Raw genomic sequence first — 19,383 nt, forward strand, 5'->3', positions numbered from 1 at the left:
ACCAATTTTTCGGGGGATGTCCAGGCCATGCTCATGGACAAGCCCTTCGATGGCTGTCGCCTTTTTGGCGACAAAGAAGACCGTGCGCTTGAGCGTTTCAAGGACTCCAGGGGTACGGCCAAGTCCTTGGGCCTGTCGGGCAAGCGCCAGCAGACTTCTACCTTTCGCCCCTTTCGTGGCCAAGGAAGGGGCGCCCCCAGACGTCCAATCAGCCACAGGCAGCAGAACCAACCTCAACGTGGTCGCGGACGTGGTAACCGCCGTGGCGGTGCGGGGGGACAACGGCAAGGTCAGTCCAAATCCACTCCCGCAGCATCTCTCTCAAAGCCTTCCTAGTCCGAGCTTTCAGGACCATTCAACGCCAGTGGGGGGCAGGGTCCGCCATCACCTCCTCCACTGGCGTTCCATCACGTCGGACAGGTGAGTGCTGCAAATCGCCCGAAGGGGCTACTCCCTATCCTTCGAGGCGACCCCTCCAGCCATGCCACCCCAGCACCACCGCATGTCGGGGGATCACTTGCAACTTCTGCAGGAGGATGTTATGGCCCTATTGGCCAAGGGGGCCATCGAGCGCGTTTCTTGGCCAGAAGTAAGACGTGGGTGCTACTCCCACTACTTCCAAGAAGGGCAAAGGAGGCCTACACCCTATCTTGGACCCCGGAAGCATCAACGGCTTCCTCCGGAAGGAGAAGTTCAAGATTCTGACTCTGGCACAGGTACTAGCTGCCCTAGACCCTGGAGACTGGATGGTAGAGTTGGACTTGCAGGACGCATATTTCCACATCCCCGTCCTGCCGGCCCACCGGCGCTACCTGTGGTTCACGGTAGGCCACGAGCACTTTGTTTACCGTGCTCCCCTTCGGCCTCACCAGTGCCCCCCGGGTGTTCACGAAAGTGATGGCGGTGGTTGCAGCTCATCTGCGCAGATCAGGGGCTTCAGTCTTCCCCTATCTCGAGGACTGGTTGTTGAAGGCGGGCTCACCCCAGACAGTCGTCTCCCACCTCCAGACTACGGCCGACCTCCTGCACTCGCTGGGGTTCTCCATCAGCGTGCCGAAGTCACACCTGTGCCCATCTCAGAAGCTCCTTTTCATTGGAGCGGTTCTGGATTCGGCGCAGTTTCGGATTCATCCACCGACAGCGGGTTCGGAGTATTCAGGCTCTGATTCGGAGCTTTCAGCCTTTAACCCGGGTTTCGAACAGGTTGACGCTGCGGTTCCTGGGGCTTATGGCCTCCTGCATCCCACTGCTGCATCACGCCAGGTGGCGGATGCGGGCTCTGCAGTGGGACCTGAGGTTTCAGTGGGCACAGCATCAGGGCAACCTGTCCGACCACGTCCTGATCGCGGAGGGCACTGCGAGTCAGTTGCAGTGGTGGCTCACGAACCGCGATTGGGTCAGCGGCAGATCCCTCTCCCTACCTCAACCCCTGGGATGGGGGGCCACATGGGAGAGGCGGAGATCAGAGGCCTCTGGTCTCCGGCTCCATATCAACCTTCTGGAGCTGCGGGCGCGGGCTTGCACTGAAGGCATTCCTTCCCTCTGTACGGGGAAGTGTAGTGCAGGTGTTCATGGACAACACCACCACCATGTGATACTGCAACAAACAGGGCGGGTGGGGTTGTGGACCCTTTGTCAGGAGGCTCTGCGCCTCTGGACATGGCTGGAACACCAGGGCGTCACCCTGGTAGTTCAACACCTGGCAGGTTCCCTGAACGCCAGGGCGGACAAACTCAGCGGCTGGTGCATGATGGATCACGAATGGCGTCTGAACTCAGACTTAGCGCAAGGTATCTTTCAGAAATGGGGAGAGCCTTGGTTAGATTTATTCGCCACCGAAGAGAACGCACAATGTCATCAGTTCTTCACGTTGGAATTTCCAAGGCAGCACTCGCTCGGAGACGCTTTTCGTCGCGAGTTGAGCTGCGCTCTGTTGTATGCCTTTCCGCCTATACCACTTCTGCCCAGAGTGCTGAAGAAGATCAGGCGAGACCGGGCCCAAGTCATCCTTGTGGCTCCGGACTGGGCACAAAGATACCGGTATCCCGAGCTACTCAGCATGTCAGTCGATTCCCCGATTCATCTGCATCTTCAGGAGGACGTTCTGTCGCAGCAGCCGGGGACGGTCCTCCACCCGAAACTGTCCAGTCTCCACCTACACGCGTGGAGATTGGGCGGCGACAGTTGAGGCCATTTGACTTGCCTTCTGAAGTCTGTGATGTGATTCTGGCAGCCAGGCATCCCTCCACAAAAACGGTATATGCCAGCAGGTGAAACAAATTTGTGGCATGGTGCACAGCAAAGGCTGTGGATCCACTTTCTGCCCCCTTTCAGAGGGTCTCCTCTTCCTTCTTTCGCTTGCCCAGCCGGGCTCTGCTCTGGGCACTATCAAAGGCTATCTCTCGGCCATTTCAGCCTTCGTAAGGCTTCCTGATCAGCCTTCTCTTTTCAAGTCCCCGGCCGTAAATAGATTCTTGAAAGGCATCACACACATGTTTCCTCCTGTTCCCTTTGTGATGCCTCAGTGGGACTTGAACCTGGTACTGATTTATCTGATGTGCGCTCCCTTTGAGCCACTTCATAACTGTCCTCTTCGTCTTCTGAGTCTTAAAACTGCATTACTGGCTGCCATCACCTCTGCCAGGAGAGTGAGTGAGCTCCAAGCGCTGTCTTTTAAGCCTCCTTTCCTCTCTGTCCATCCGGACAAGGTTGTTCTGAGGACTCGTCCTTCTTTCTTGCCCAAGGTGGTTACAGCCTTTCATATCTGGCAGTCCATCACCTTGCCCACCTTCTTCCCGCATCCCTCGAAAGAGGAAGAGAGACTCCACCGTCTGGACCCGTAACGTGCGCTCTCCTTTTATCTAGACCGCACACGCCAGTTCCGTGTGGACGACCAGCTGTTTGTTGGTTACGTGGGCGCTAAGAAGGGACGGGGGTGCACAAGCAGACCATCTCTCGTGGGTTGTTTTGTGCATCAAGGTCTGTTACTCCTTGGCGAAAAAGGAACCTCCTGTGGGGCTGCCGCCCATTCCACTCGGAGTTCCCTTGCAGAACATTTCTCAAGCAGCTACGTGGGCCTCGCTGCACATGTTCGCTAAGCACTACTGCCTGGACAGCCAAGTCCAGAGAGATGGCTTCTTTTTCCGTTCCGTTCTCCAGGACTTCCTGGTGTGATCTTGGTTCGCAGACCCACCACCAGGGTTGGTGTTGCCGGGGTATCTATTCTAAGGTGAGGAATCTAACACTAACCTTTTTTTTTCAGATGCACAAGTTACTTACCGTCGGTAACGATATATCTGTAAGAAACAGTAGTTAGTGTTAGATTCCTTACCGCCCCACCCATCCTCCCTGTTCTGCGAACCAATATCTAGGGTTAAGGTATCTCCCTTTGAGGGCCCTAGTTTCATGGCACCAGTGTCGGTTTCTTGCATGGCTCTGCGTTCCTGGCGCAGAAAGCTATGTACAGAACTGACGTCAGCACGCGTGGGCGCCGTTACTCCGACAACGTCATCCCAGCGATCACGACACTGGCGTCGGACACGGAGCCGCCGCCGCCGCTTACCGACGCGCAGGGGTACTGCTGACAAAAACTTTCCGAATACAGTCTGACGTCTGGGGATATTCTAAGGTAAGGAATCTAACACAAACTACTGTTTCGTACAGATATATCGTTACCGAAGGTAAGTAACTTGTGCTCCTGAATCCTAACTGCAGCTCGCCTCCCAAACACTCAGTTGGCTTCACCACAGATAAGTCCCATATCTCCACTGATGTCAATGAATGTTTGTACATTATCATCTTTCATCCCACTTACGTACAAGCTTTGCCTTGTGTTTTCTGTTAGAACATTAAGAGTTGTCTCCTGGCTTCTTCTAATACATATGTGTGGAATATGCAGATTATTAGCATTTTGGGCCTGGGAAAGCTGGGTGCATTAATGTGCTTATGACTCCTCTGAAAATTGTACTTCTTGAGTGTTTTCAAGTGTTGTGGAAAGGAAACCGGGGACAACTGGGTACCATTTTTACAAATTTCTTGAGATCTCTTTTTCGCAAATATCTGGAGATCTCAACTGGGGAACGCTTACCCAAGACATAGAGAAACATAATATCAGGGCCCTACGGGTTCTGGTGTAGCCAAACACAAGCATACTTCCATAGACGCTCTTGAATCCTAACACTAGGGTAACAGTTTAGATGTAAGAAAGGCTTAACACCGTTCTCCAGTTTGAAGTACTCCCATTTTTGGTCCTGGTTCATTGCTGTTTAACCCAGTTTGACACAGGTCCCATTCAGCGGGCCCACTGAGAGCTTCTGCATGCTAGCCAAGCCCTCAGTCTTTCGCAGAGACTGACAAGCCGGAGAACTCAGTGGAAGAATCTGTTAAATAAATAATGCAGTTCATTTGGAATTCCCCTACTTAATTTGTTTGGTTCTGTTCTTTCTTCAAAGTTCTAGTGTTTATGTACATGTCAGTATTTGTACAGCACAAATCCAGCTCGAGAGAAAAGAAGCATTGAGCAGACATTTGGCATACTGTGCACACAATTGATAGAGCTGGGTTTCTTAAATCTCAATCTCTAGATGAAGTTATCAAACAGAATCTCCTACTGGTTGTGTGGACCTTTGATTGTCGGCTTGAAGTGTAAGAGAGTAGCTAACATCAGCAATGCATCTCAGTTACAGTGAAACCAATGCTGCTCCACAGAATCAAGAGATAGGATGGTGTGCAAACCTTAAGGGTTTCATTAACAATTTAATTCAGATTACAAATTATATGAATCAGAAAAATTTAAGAAAGCATATTATAAGTGCGTATATATTTAAATAATCACGCAGTGTGAAACTATATAGGATAAAAAAGAAAATGAGAAATATCATTATATACATTAAAAAAAAATCACCCCTGCAGGTTCCATAAAGGTTCTCTATTTTAAATATAGGATCAAAATTAATAAGGGACAATTGTATGAGGAAGGGGCCAGCATCATGATCCAGATTCAGGGTTCATTGAAAGAGTCTGAGTATTCAAGCACAAAGCTTAACACTCTGCCAGAGGAAATCAGCAGTTGAGAAGAGGTTTCCTCTCAGCAAAGTCAGTATAGGGTTGGGTCTGCTAGTCTCAAGAGTGCACAATAAATGCATGAAGGAGGATTCTAGAAAGCTTCTCTTTATCTTCCACGGAACAAACCAATCAAAAAACAGTTTTCTCTGGGAGAAGGTAGACTCTATAACTTTCCCACCTTCCAGCAAAGAAGCAATCATTTGAACGACCATGGCTATAACATCAGTCTTATTTACTTGGCACAGAATGGTTTCTCCCACCTTCTCAGTCTTTGTATCTGAGGCCAAATGTTAATTAAACAGATCAGTAGTCTGCAAGTCTAATATAATGAACCTATTCTGAGCTAACAAGGCGCATGATAAGACACATGCAGAGAAGAGAAAAACAAGACACTTGAAAAATGTAATATGTGCACTGAAGCCTGTTGTACTTTAGGCCAGCACCACATTTAAATAGGTTGTGAATGAATACAGGCAGCTTAAATTTTTAAAGCAAATGTAAATTAAGAAAGGCATACAATTTCTTTCATGATGAGTTTATTTATTATAATTATACTAGTTATATTAGTGGCTCTTCTTAAAGTGAATATACAGCCTCTTAGTAATGTTGATTCATGAAATGCACACAGGTTAATGCAGTTAAACACACTTTGAGTATATATGTTGTCTGTAAAAGGGGTGGGCACTAAATTATGCTGTTCTACAATCTACTCACCACAGACTTTTTCCTTGAAGCTGATTTTGTGTGTATGCATATTTGTGAGACACCTGCATAACTGTGGTGCGTCTTACTTGATGCGCATTCTACCGTGACATCCTGTTTGTAAGTGAGTAACGGCTTTTACAATAGAGCTAACCATCAGAAATTCTGTGTTTGGTTTTAAATTGGGCATGGTACAGAGCTTAATGTAGCTGCTATGCGCAGGAATCACACGGAAGTCTGTTTGAAAGATCTTCTTGTCCATTGTCCTTGCTAACCATTGTAAACCAGGAACGCGCTTTCTGTCATTTATTTTCTTACTGTAGTTATTGATTATTTTATGATGGTTTTACAGCACTCTGTGCACTATTCTTTGGAAACTTGAGGTAGTTACTAGAGCATGTTATTGAGAAGGCAATCACAAAATTTTCTGTTCAGTTTGAAAGCAGGCGGACAAAGGTCCTTCTAAAAAATAAAATTACTGAAGCATTTGTGGTTATTTTGAATGGAGCAACGGATGTAGGGTGGGCCCCAGGCTAAATAAAATAAATGGCTAGCATGTATGGAATCTTTGTTTGTAAGGCTTAGATTGAGCAGTTGTACTATTCTCCTTCTTCAACCTTTCTTCTTGTAAAGCAGAAAGAGTCCCATAGCTATTTTACGAGCAGTAAAGTAAAACAAATACACTACTGGGTGAAAGCCTCTTGGAAAAAGCCTCCTGAATAAGACCAAAGAGAAGCACTCCAGATTAGTGTACAGAAACCGTGATAACCTTACTTGGAACTCCTCTTCTCGCTTAAGGATTCTTGAAGAATCGGCTAATTGAACAACACAAGTATTGTGTTACATTCTGCGCTATTGTTTTGCGGATTACCAAAATGACAAATTTCTTTGGGCCTTGATAATTGCTGCTACTCATCAATTACGCTGGGGATATCTTAGCCTATTGCATAGAGTCAGGACACTGGTAACAATATTGACTTAAAATGAAATATGATTTTTGGGCTGTGGCTCTTGTCAACCTCTTGTATCAAGAATGTGAACTGAAAGGCAAAATCTGAACTGCTTTTAATATGCATTGTGTGGGATGCCCCTGTTATTTAACTGGCACTCCAAAACCAGTATTTCTGACCTCACTTTTAATGTGATATAAATATTATGAGGTATAAGCATCGGATTTGGTGTGTTAGTTATGGTTTGCATGGCTATTGAGCAAATTATGGATTGTAGAGCCAACCATAATTTGCAAATTTCTGTGGTTATTCGGTTTTAGTTTGGTACCATACCTGTAGTTTTGTAACCAAAACTATTTTTTTTATTTATTTCATCAAACTTCTATGAATGCATACTCTACCCTGTTGCACACTACCTAAGGCTGTGCACAATGGGGGCTGATTGTAGGGCCTCACCGTCGGTCAGTCCCCTGACAAATTTACTGCAGGTGACCGAGCCCCACTATACACAGCCTCTGGGCAGTCAAGGAGAGGTCAGTTTGGAGTTGCAAACCTAGACAGGTTCACTGGCTTTCCTTTGAACTCTGCAGGTCCATGAACACAGTACCAGATCCTCAGACTCTACAGGAGGAGGTCCAACAATGGGCCCTTGAACTTGTGGATGTTTCAGATTTCCACATCCAATGTTACCGCTATGGGGAATGCACTTCATCATATATTGATTTATTATATATTATTAAGCTTCTCCAGCTTTACAGGTTCGTGGATGTCCCTGGCATTGTTGACTAAGAAGCAGCAGTAGCAATACAAGCCCATTTATGATTTAAAAATAACAATACATTACGAGATCGAAATATTATTGCTTAAATGAAAGAGGATCTGTGTTTTAAATTATGTACGTATTCAGGGAAGTAATCTTCGCTGCTTGTAATTTGTCATTTAGTGGATTTTATTACACTCCAGCTTTATTAAATAAATATGATTTCAAAAGTTCTGAGTGTCCTTTCTGTACACATTTTCAAATATGAGCTTGAATTCATATGTTTTGGTCTTACCTTCACTATAGAGCTTTACTTTGGATTTTCTGTGTAAATGTGGTCCTTAGTGTTTTTTAATTACAGCCGAAATTTGCTGTGTTGGGGATACCTATAGTTCAAGCATTAATCCCTCAAGGAAAAAAATATTTTCACAGCTTTGGTTATAGCTTTATATTTTGAAAGAACCATTTAGAAATTAGATTGTCCTCCCTATTTTTAGGCTGGCTAATCAAGATATCACAAGTATGCTTACTGAAATATTATTTTCATCTTAAGATATTATAATTATGCATCGGCCAAATCTGAAAAGCTTTGGCAATATTAAAAATATTGTGTTTAAGAGAGCATAGAGTAATATGGTATATAATGTAATTTCGCAACAATATATATTTTAATGAGGTGGAATGTTATATGTTGCTGTAGAGTAAACATTAATGTATTGTAATTTCTTCTATTTTTACATATGGAACTTATCATCTAGTATAACATTTAAAAAAAAAGTCAAAAGACTGATGCTGAATTCAAACTCATGGAATTTACATTGGCTGCTTAACTAGATAAAGCTGCTCTACCCATTGCTTTTGTGATTGATATAGTCCAACTTGTGCTTACTTGGCATGTCAAGAAATCAATGTACAATCTTTCTAAGAAAAGGGCTCTGGGGAATCATATCAGTTTATAAAATAACCAGACATCACATGTTGGATGGAAATATTTAAAATGGTCTACCAATTTAATATTTTACATTTGTTTACAGAAAATTAAAATTGCTGCCCTGCGTATGTACACCTGTTGTGTTGAACGAATAGACTATGATGAGTTCTTCAACAGTAAGTTATTATTTTTGCTGACTACTCTGGATTGTGAAATGTGTGTACTTTTCATTCTTGAGAAATTAATTTTCATCAGCTTTCTTGTGTATGATGTTATACACCATGAATTGGATTCCCAACAAGATGCACAATTTCGACTGAGAAATTGAAATAATAGTGCTGTTATCTATGCGTCATGTTAAGTTTTTGAAGTCTGCAAATTTTACTTCTACTGTTTAAAGTAGTGACTAAAATGGATTTGTTGAAATTTTAAAACATTGGCATTTTCTTTTAAAGGATGGTTTATTTTTGCACGGAAAATGCAGCCTATCTCAAAGCCTTCATTCTACTTTTCTCTTAAGCATTTCTTTGCACCGCATATGATGTATTTTCAGTGTATGCATTTTTCTAGCTGTCTGATTAATCAAAGTCAAAGATTTACTTTTTTCGGTTAAAAAGTTTAAAACCATCAAAGTACGATAGTATTACATTTCACAATCATGTTAACATATCACAGCCAACACATCTAAATACATTATGAAAATGAAAAGCGCTTTACATTTGGCGAACACATAAACCAGATTAAAAAGTTTGTCACCCGCTAAAAATTATTGATTGACTAAAAAATCCAAAATTCATCTAAAACTCGTCACAGCATAAAGTTTCTTAAAGATACTGGGGCCAGCATTCCAAATGGGGGCGAGACGGGCGGTTTAGGATAACTGTAATTTCTTTCTACATCTCGATGATATAACTCGAGACCCCAAAACATACCACAGTGGTCCCAAGCATTTGTAAATAGGCCAGGGCTGGTCTGACCTGCTTTAAATTATAACCTCTTAACAGTGGCAAGATGAATTTCTTACGTGGTAGTACATAAAACTTACAAAAAAAGATCATGTGGAGCACGTTTTGCTCAGAGTTATTTTCACATGGGCACGGCCCCAAAGTCCCACTTTTCGCAAACCCTCTAGGGAAGGATAGCAGCCACGGTAAAGTATTATGCTTAAACCTTAATAAGACAAACAGGTGAAATGGCTTGCTTATATAAGTTAAGTACGGCTGCATCCCTCTCCCTATGCTTAGCATAACAAAGTTCCTAACCGAGGGTTTAACCAATTCATCTTCTTCCCTTTGTAACATCGCCCTGTTTAAGAATTGGGATTTAACCGCCCTGATAGCGATTTTACTTAAGGCTCTAGGGTTTGTAAACAATTCAGGGCTACCCATTGAATCCATTTGCGTTTTAATATAGCAGATCAAGGGTATCGCCAAAGCCTTGTCTAGGGACAAACAGTCTTGGATGATTAGTTGGTTTAAATTCAGAGTTTGTTGTGCCCCAATTCTTAACCACCCTAGTATCGGTGCCACTGCAATCTGGTCGGAAATGTACCCAGCCCCCAGGTCTTCATGTATGTTAAAAGTGGCTGCGGATTGAGGAAGCGACAACACTTTTCTAAAAAAGATGTTTCTACCGTTTGGATCTCATTCACTTTGGTGTAGCCCCATACCTCACTCCCATACGACACCATGGGCACACATTTGGCATTATAGATTTTTATGAGGGCCGGTAGTGGTTTGCAGCCTAGCCGTTTCGCAAAGCCCAACAGGGCCCCAGTGGCCCTTGCTAGTGTGTTTTTCTTCAGAGCTCCTTCCATCGCCCATGACCTTCTATCATCAAATACAATGCCCAAGTATGGGAAGGTAGGAACTTTAGTGAGTGCCTGCCCTTTACAGAAAAAAGATGCCTTTTTTGCCTGTCCGCTGCCTAGTGACATAGCATGTGACTTTTTAAAATTAGTTTTCAAGTCCAGCGAGTCCATAAAATTAATAAAACAATCTAAAAGTATTTGTAGCCCTCTTGCTGTCCTAGCCACTAACACAGTATCATCTGCGTAAAGTAGAGCAGGAATCTTTTTTTGACCCACTCTCGGGATGTCCTTGCATGCAGAAATGAAGGCATCACCCAGCTTATTTATATAAAGTGTGAATAGCAGGGGAGCCAGGATAAGCCCCTGTCTTACCCCTCGCTTCACTGGCCAGGCGTCCGTCAGGCACCCATTTTCATTACAGCGAACGGCTGCACTAGTGTTCTCGTGAATGTCAGCTAGGAAGGATATCAGTGCGGGTTCCAACCCGATATCAGACAGGGAAGTCCAAAGTTTTTGGCGAGTTACAAGGTCGAAGGCAGTAGACAAATCCATAAAAGCTAGATGTATATCCCCCTGCCTTGCGACCGTGTATTTCCCTATCACAAAATGTAAGTTGAGGCACTGACCAACAGTGCCTCTCCCTTTTCTGAATCCGTACTGCAGTTCAGAGATGACGGCATTCTCTTCCAACCAGTTTGTCAGCCTCTCAAGTATAACTTTTCCCATTATTTTTGCCGCCGAATCCAAGCATGTCTTTGCGCCACATATGATGTATTTTCAGTGCATGCATTTTTCTAGCTGTCTGATTAATCATCTTTTATCATTTTCATGTCTATGTCCAGCCCTGTTTTCTCCAGACTCATGAGATGTCCTGAGCTCAATACTGAGATACTTTTTTCTTAAGCATGTTCTACCTCTTTTGCACCGCATATGATGTATTTTCAGTGCATGCAGTTTTCTAGCTGACTGCTTGATCCTCTTTTATCATTTTCATGTCTATGTCCAGCCCTGTTTTCTCCAGACTCATCAGATATCCAGAGCTCAATACTTAGATAATGTTTTGCAGCACAACCTGAGTTAAAAACATTGATTAAGCCAATAGGTCTGGATATCTTTTAGAGGAAGCAGTCTTTGGTAATGTATCCTTGTGATATCCTTTTTTGCTCAGGCAAGCTTGGAACAGTTATAACTACCATCTCATTGAGAATGAGGGAGTAATGTGCTAAGACGTTAGCAGCTTATAAAGATGAGATGCCAAGCTGTCTGACTCAAAAAATTCACCAAGAGAGTAAAGCGTTATAGAATTTCTCTATAAGGAACACTAAGACTGCTGTCTTGCATTAGTTTGACAGGCTTAGTGATTAACGATATGAATGCTGCAAGACAATCTATTCAGACTGCACTAGATTCAGTGGCTACAACAGTTTATGGGTTCAGCTGTCATTCTAAGACATGATTCTTGGATACGCCCTTCAGGGTATTACCGAAATATCGTTCTAAACCTTTTAGAGAGAAGGCTGATTTGTCCCCTGGGAAGGTAAAGCAGAGCGGAGCAATGGCATGCACTCTAGGATTGGCTTTGCCCCCCAAAAAAATTCAATTGGAAGTACAGGAGAATCTATGTTAAAGGCACCAATCTGGGCATTAACAAATACCGCAACACATTCAACAACAACAGGAACACTTTTTTCTACTCTTCCATATGAGGAGATTGTGCAGAGGTCATGTTCCTAATTTTCCTCCTCTTTTGCACACACTACAAAGTCTTCCTGAATGCTGTTCTCCGAAGAAGTAGAGTTTCCAGTGGGTAGATGGGTGACCTCCTGTTTTCCTCAAAGCCAGATAATAATGTGAAACCAGTGGTTCCATCCGATAATTTCTGATGAGACTGACAACCATTCTTCCCCAAATTTCCCCCTACCAAATCAAAACCTCCTTGATGAAAGAGACCATATATCTTCATAAAACAACAGAAAGGGAAGGATTGTTATTGTTAGTTTTTGTTAGTAAAGAAGGATGAGAGCCTACAGTGGTCAGTGATCTCCTAGTTCTCAACAGCTTTTTCAGAAAATAGAAAGGCAAACTTGGGACCCTAGTCTAAATTCTACGCACACTTCTAACCCAGGACTGGTTAGGCTTGTTGAAACTGGCAAGATGCCTATTTGCATGTGCTCATGTGCCTGCAGTATATAAAGTATTTGAGATTCACCTGGGGTATCTTCATCTGCAGTTAGTGAGACTCCTGTTTCGACTATTTACTGGTCTTCGGAAACTCTTTATTTCAGCAGCGGTAGCCCATTTAATGAGAGACAACTTTCAGTTTGCTGCTGTCTTTTGCACGCGCTGCGATTTTCAATAAACCAAGAGAAGTCCTGTTAGTTGCCCAGCCGACAGATTTAGTACATCGGACAGACGTTGGACACTTGTCAGTGGAAAGCCCTAATGCATGAAGCTGCATTTGTTAACATTCAAACAATGGTTGCAGAGTTCTCAGAGATCCTTCTCCTCCTTAGTGTCTGCATTTGGATGAGAGGGCTCTAAGAGGCACTACAGGGTCAGTGGAACCAGTTTTCTAGTATCTGTTGAAAAGTGAAAAAGTTGATGTTGATGAGAGAACCATCCTTTCTTCCTTCAAGCGATGGTAGCTGATCTAGAGGACAACATGCTTAACTCTCTGTTGTCCCATGATAATATTTTGAAGTAAATGACTGATTGTTACTCTGAAATCTTAATGTCTGTAAAAGTTCTTGCCTGGAACTCGAGCGTTTAATTCTTTTTGCTGTGACTAACTAAGTGAGATCTTCTGCAGTCGACCATGCACCAGTAGTTTACTCTGGCAGATAGGTTTTGCATTTTGATGCTCTACTTTGGCAGAAACTTCTGATATTATTCAGTTCATCATTAACTTGGCTAAGAAGGTGTGCATATTGGCCCAGTAAACCTTTACGTGGCTGCCACTTCAGCATGTCTGTATCTGCCAGATATGGGATCAATTTGCAAATTTCCATTTGTTTCTAGGTTCCAAAAAATATTACAGAAAAATATGCTTCAATCCCATATTATGTAAGTGACTTGGATTTACACTTGTTAACTTTCTTAATGGAGTAAACAAAAAAGTGGTGGGTGGAATGCTTAAATTAAACTCCTTCACTGGTAATTACTTGGGCCGCATCTCAGTCCAATAATATTTTTGCCCACCATGTTACTTAAGATTAGATTTAGTTCTTCTGGTTTGAAACATTTGCAGTGCTGTTAATCCTGTTGCTGGTTGCTCAAGCTCACATTGTCAGTCTCTCTCATCCTGCCGTCTTTTTCCCTACATGAGTCACAGTTCAGGACCTGTGTTGGTTGAGTTCTTTATCTTCGCATGCTCTGATGGTCTTAAAGTGCACCCATAGAGCCGAAACTTCTGCCCACCCAGCATTCCCACAAGTCTCCCGATAAAACTGATACCTCACTTGTGTGGGTAGGCCTAGTGCCCGCGATAGGAAACTGGCCAAAACGCACCATGGATGCATCACATTTTTCCACTGGAAACTGACCCTTTTTTCCCCATGTACCTGGCTGTGGGTTTGGGCCCTAACTCAGCCGTCACACAAGGAAACCTAATAAACCTGTCCATTTTTTATAACTAGACACCTAGGGGAATACAGGATGGGGTGACTTGTGTGGCTCTCACCAGGTTCTGCTACCCAGAACCCCTTGCAAACCTCAAATTCTGTCCAAAAACACATTTTCCTCACATTTCTGTGATCGAAAGTTCTAGAATCTGTGGAGAGTCAGAAACTTCCGCCCACCCAGCATTCCCACAAGTGTCCCGATAAAAATGATACCTCACTTGTGGATTTTGGGCCCTAGCTCAGCCAGCACCTGTATACCTGTAGTATACCTGTACCTTTTTGATAACTAGACACAGAGAATCCAGGATGGTGTGTCATGTGTTCCTCTCATCCCTTGCAAACCTCAAATGTTTGTTAAAAAAAAAAAGAACTTTTTCCTCACATTTCTGTGACGAAAAGTTCTGGAATCTGCAGAGAGCCAGAAAGTTCCAGCCACCCAGCCTTCCCCCAAGTCTACCAATGAATTTGGTACCTTAATTGTATGGGTAGGCCACAATCTTGGACTTCCTCCTCTGCCTCAGATGTCTTGTCTAAGTCTTCATCTTCTCCATTGGATGTCGACTGGGAATGGTTTGGTATTTTGGGGAAGAAGATTTATTTTGTTAGGTTAGATGACCCTCCGCTCTTGTAAAGTTGTATGCCTGCTGGCCAGTTACACCCATGGTATGTAGGAGATGGTGCAGGTGCTTGCCCTGCTTTTTCCTGATCTTATGAGTGGCTGCTTGTTGAAGTGAGCAGTGATGGATTTCCACGGTTCATGGGTACAGTGTCTCCTCACCATTGAGATAGGTTTGGTGCCTCTGCTGTCCCAAAGGCTGCCCAGACTGACCTGCTGGATGTACCCTTTGAATTATCATATCAGTTCGGAGCAGGAACTGAGCACATCTTTCATAGACACAGATGAGGGTACATTACTCCCTTGTTCAGGTAGCTAACTTCTCCTGCTCGCTCACACACATGAGACCGGAATACAGAAGGACGGACCGTTCGTTTAGAACAGACCCCATCATCTCCTACTTGTAACAGGACTGTACCACTTCAAAGTAAGAATCTTCAGTTTTCATCCTCCTCTGGACCCCCGCTTATCCGGCATACTTATATTAAAAAAAAGATCATGATGGGCGCTGAAGACGAGCACTAGATATTACAAGGAAGGTCTCTCCTACTTTTAAATCAGGAACATCACAGAATGTCCTGTATATTCATCCAATCAAGCAGTATCAATGAATTATAGATAACAAATACAGAATTCCTGAGGAAGGCTAACCGCCGAAACGCGTTGAAGAGGAATTGGTTCTGTATTTCTACAAAAGACTGATCAACTTTTTGAAATGTATCTGTGTTTGTAATTTATTGATTTATATATATGGTCATTGATAATAGGATGCTTTCTGTATAGTTTCAAAACAAATATGTTATGTCATTTTATATATAAGGAGAATATATATGAACAAACCTTTTGATACAACTTAATAAAATTAAACAAAAAATAGTTTATATACAAATCCACTAGTACCTGAACCTTTTTTCAGCGTCTTAACTGGGCAATTCAAATCCTTGCACACAACCCGGTGCAAATTCCTTCTTTTTCTAAAAATATTGATTCCCTGCTAGGGTTTATCCTGTAAGGTAGGGGCCCCCATTTTTTTTCACACTAAGCTAACTTCTCCTATACATAAGTTATGGAGAATGCAATGGGAGCCGTCCGTTCTTGACGGATAGGCTGCATAAAAGACACACTTTTTAAAAATATTTGTCATGCTCTCAAGCATTGCCTTGAGCTGGTGAGGAATGTTGTATCTTTCAGCCCCTGAAATGACTTTGATGGGTACGGGAAAAAAGGGCGAGAACTGGTAGCAGAGTACTAGATAGTGCCATATATTGCTTTATGACATCACTTGTCGGCCCAGGGGAGCTGTTGCAATCATTCCGGCTCCAATGCGGTGTCTGAGGGAGGGTTGAGGTTAGGAATATGCAGGTAGATAAAGTAGCCTTTAAAAAGGGCATTACTTTTAGACAGTTCTTCTTAACAGTAAAAACATGCTGTGAATGGTTTTCAAAGAACCCTTCTAAAAGACTTTGGACTCAAACTGTAAGTGTCGGTGGAAAAAACATCCTGGTCGGATCATGACCTGGTCAGGTTTAGTTGGGAGTTGGCAGAGTCCAGCCCCCCGCCCCCCACATGCCATCGTCAAAAAATTAATATACCTGCGTTCAGACTTGCCCTGTCTAACACTCGCCCACATCTCAAGGGATGTTTGGACGATGTAGTAGGGGAGTTCAATGAATGGATAGGGCAGGCGGCGACTGCCTCTACTAAACAAACAGTGCTGACCAGAGCCAGACGCGCGCCCTCCCAACCCTGGTTCTCCCCAGAATTAAGAGAGCTGAAGCAGGGCTGTAAGAAACTAGAACGCCTATGGAGGAGAGAGTATAGCCCCGAGGCTAAATCCGCCCTTCGACTTGCACAAAAAAACTATTATGGAGCCATTAGGGTCGCTAAAGGTCTCTATTATGCCGGGCGCATTAACAAGGCCAACAATAACAGCAGAGAGATCTTTGCGATCGTCAAAAGCTTTGTGTCCCCTGTGGCGGAAGCCATGGCCCTCCCGTCCTCTGCACAATGGTGTGAGGAGTTGTCCACTTTTTTTATAACTAAAATAGCGAAGATCCAGCGAGGCCTTTTAGAGGCACTTTCCGCTGATCGCTCTGTGGCCGATCCCTGCTCACCCTCTCCCGCACTCCCTGTGCACCAACTTACCACCTTTGCACAGGTTTTGGAAGAGGATGTTCTTCGTCTTCTCCAGTCCCTTAAATCGGGCTCCCCTGTCGACCCATGCCCTGCCCGAGTGCTTTCGGAGGTGGCGGAGACTGTTTATAGTGAGATCACGCAATTGGTGAATCTTTCTTTGACCGCTGGCGTGGTCCCCCAGGTTTGGAAACACGCTAAACTCCTTCCACTCCTGAAAAAACCAGGACTAGATGTGTCGGTCCCGGGTAACTATCGACCCATCTCCCTCTTGCCTGCTCTCACAAAAATTTGTGAGAAGGCTGCTCTTCTACAAATGGAGAGCTTTGTGGAAACATCTAATGCCCTCCACCCGGCCCAATCGGGCTTTCGGGCCGCTTATAGCACCGAGACGGCCCTGGTGGAGATGTCTGAAGCCATCCGGGAGTGTCTTGATGGAGGTGGCAGAGCGGTCCTAATTTTATTGGACCTCTCTGCCGCCTTCGATACTGTCCCTTATGATCTCCTTCTTGGCCGGCTGTCAGACATTGGTATTGGGGGAGTGGTGCTTGATTGGCTCTCTTCTTTTCTATCAGATAGGACCCAGCAAGTTTGGATGCCTCCGTATGCTTCGGAGCAAAGACCTTTGCTTACGGGGGTCCCGCAGGGGTCCACACTTAGCCCCCTTCTGTTCAATGTATACATTACACCTCTGGTATACTTGGCTGAACAGTTCGGGGCTAAAATTGTAGGGTATGCTGATGACACCCAGCTGTTGTTTACCTGGCCTGATGACAACCTGGACACATCTACTGTTCATCTATGTCTGTCCTCAGTATTTCGCTGGTTAACACAGGCCCAGCTGAAGTGCAATGAGGACAAGTCCGAGGTGCTCTTTTACGGCTCCTTTCCCCCCTCATTCAAGAGCACACTCTGGCCCCCAAACATTCCTGGCCCAACAGAGATGGGGAGACCTGCAAAAAATCTGGGTATTTGGTTTACGGAGGATCTCAGATTTGAGTATCACATCAAAAAACTCACCGGCACTTGTTTTGCCACTCTGAAAATGCTCCGTAAATTTTTCCCCCTGCTCCCCAGGGAGGCCAGAGAGTCGGTTGCCAGGGCTCTCATACTGGCCCGCCTTGATTATGCAAATGCACTGTTTAGTGGCATTCCGGCATACCTTGTCAATCGCCTCCAAATCGTCCAGAATGCGGTTGTACGCCTATTATTTAACATTCCTAGGTGGAAGAGCGTGCGCACGGAGTTGCGCTCGCTTCACTGGCTCCCAGTAATACAACGCATTCGGTTTAAAGCCTTGGTGCTGGCGTTTCGCGCAATTCATGACCAAGGCCCCTCCTATCTGAAGAGAAGATTCACCAAGTACATCCCGGCACGCACCCTGAGATCTGCCTCATTGTTCAAAATGTCTCTTCCCCGCTTCAAACGCGCCAGACTGGGTGGTATGTCACTGTCGGTGGTGGCGGCTCGGGCCTGGAATGCCCTCCCTCTCCATCTTCGCTCCATGCCGACAGTGACTGCTTTTAAAAAACATCTGAAAACCCACCTTTTTGTATGAATGCAGGTTAGGAGGATGCTCTCTCTGTCTTGTTCTATGCCGCTTTGATCCCTTCCCCGCGCCAGGATACTCACAAGTAGCAGAGCGCGCTACAAAACGGTTTATAACATAACATAACATAACATAACATAACATGGCTGCTACTTCAGCGCTTGTTAGACGATTTCCAAATCAGTGATTTCGCCTCAGTGTACATTTTCTCTAACATTTCGGCCTTGCTTCAGGAACTGGATTAAGGACAATTACATACTGCAAGGAGACACTGGAAGTATATTCAGAAGAGTTACCACAGGCCTCCCGACCTAAAGACTTGTGGACACCCGTTGTACAATACCTTAACACCACACGAACCACAGAATGAAAGACTTGGCTACATTGTGATATCGGGGATGAGGCGATGCTCTGTGTGAATAAAATGGCGGGTAAATAGTGAAACAACTCGATTTGCAGACGATACATGGCTGTACTGTGTTGAGGCAATCCCATTGTAACTTCTCATGATATGAGCCATACAAATAATGAATGTATACAAATGTACTCCAAAGTTGTCTACTGCGATAGACTGATAACACTGTGTAATCGTATGACTTTCATATGCTGAACAGAATAAAAACACCAAAATAAAACATTTATGCCTTGCTTCAGAAGAGTGAAAGTATTCTCAATTTGGCAGAGCTGTACTGCAATCTTTCCTGGTGTAAAGTTCCTAAGCCAGATCCTAAACCTCCTCAGCATGTATTACTTTGGGAGTAGTTCATTTGAAAAATCCACAGGAGCAAGTATCTGTTGGAAGTACAAGTTACTTACCTTTGGTGACATGCTTTCTGATTGACACAGTATCTTCTGCTGCTTCCTTATGACCCTTCATTCTCCAGAAGTGGCATTTGGAGATTGCTTTAGTTTTACATAACGTGAGGACTCTGGTTCAATAACTGTACAACACCTAATTAAATTCAACTATGTGCCATTTGCAGGATGAGCTTTTAAAAATATTTTATTGAGTTATTTTACATTGTTAATCTGTTTTTGTCTGCTGTTTATTGTATCAATATGGCATGTTTGGTTTTGATGTTTTAGAGTAACATAAGTTAGTCGATGTATTATTTACACCGTACCCACTGCAGCAAGTTTTGACAAAGCCAAAAGTCTGGCACTGACTGCCAGCCTTTTTGACTTTTTCAATGCTTGTTTTGGATTTTCATGATTTTTTTAAAACTGTGTTGTTGCTAAAGCTGCTGG

At 44.1% G+C, this 19,383-nt stretch overlaps 1 protein-coding gene across 1 annotated transcript in view; it reads left to right on the forward strand.

Annotated features, from left to right (window-relative positions):
• The window catches only part of UQCC1 (ubiquinol-cytochrome c reductase complex assembly factor 1), a 537,036-nt gene that overhangs the window by 126,907 nt on the left and 390,746 nt on the right, over positions 1-19,383 (forward strand). Inside the window, exon 5 of the mRNA XM_086932310.1 lies at positions 8,511-8,583. Coding sequence (XP_086788436.1) covers positions 8,511-8,583 — 73 coding nt within the window. The remainder of the gene's footprint in view (positions 1-8,510; positions 8,584-19,383) is intronic.

The sequence above is a fragment of the Lissotriton vulgaris genome, chromosome 7 (genome assembly GCF_964263255.1).
Source record: "Lissotriton vulgaris chromosome 7, aLisVul1.2, whole genome shotgun sequence".
In the NCBI taxonomy this organism is placed as follows: Eukaryota; Metazoa; Chordata; class Amphibia; order Caudata; family Salamandridae; genus Lissotriton; species Lissotriton vulgaris.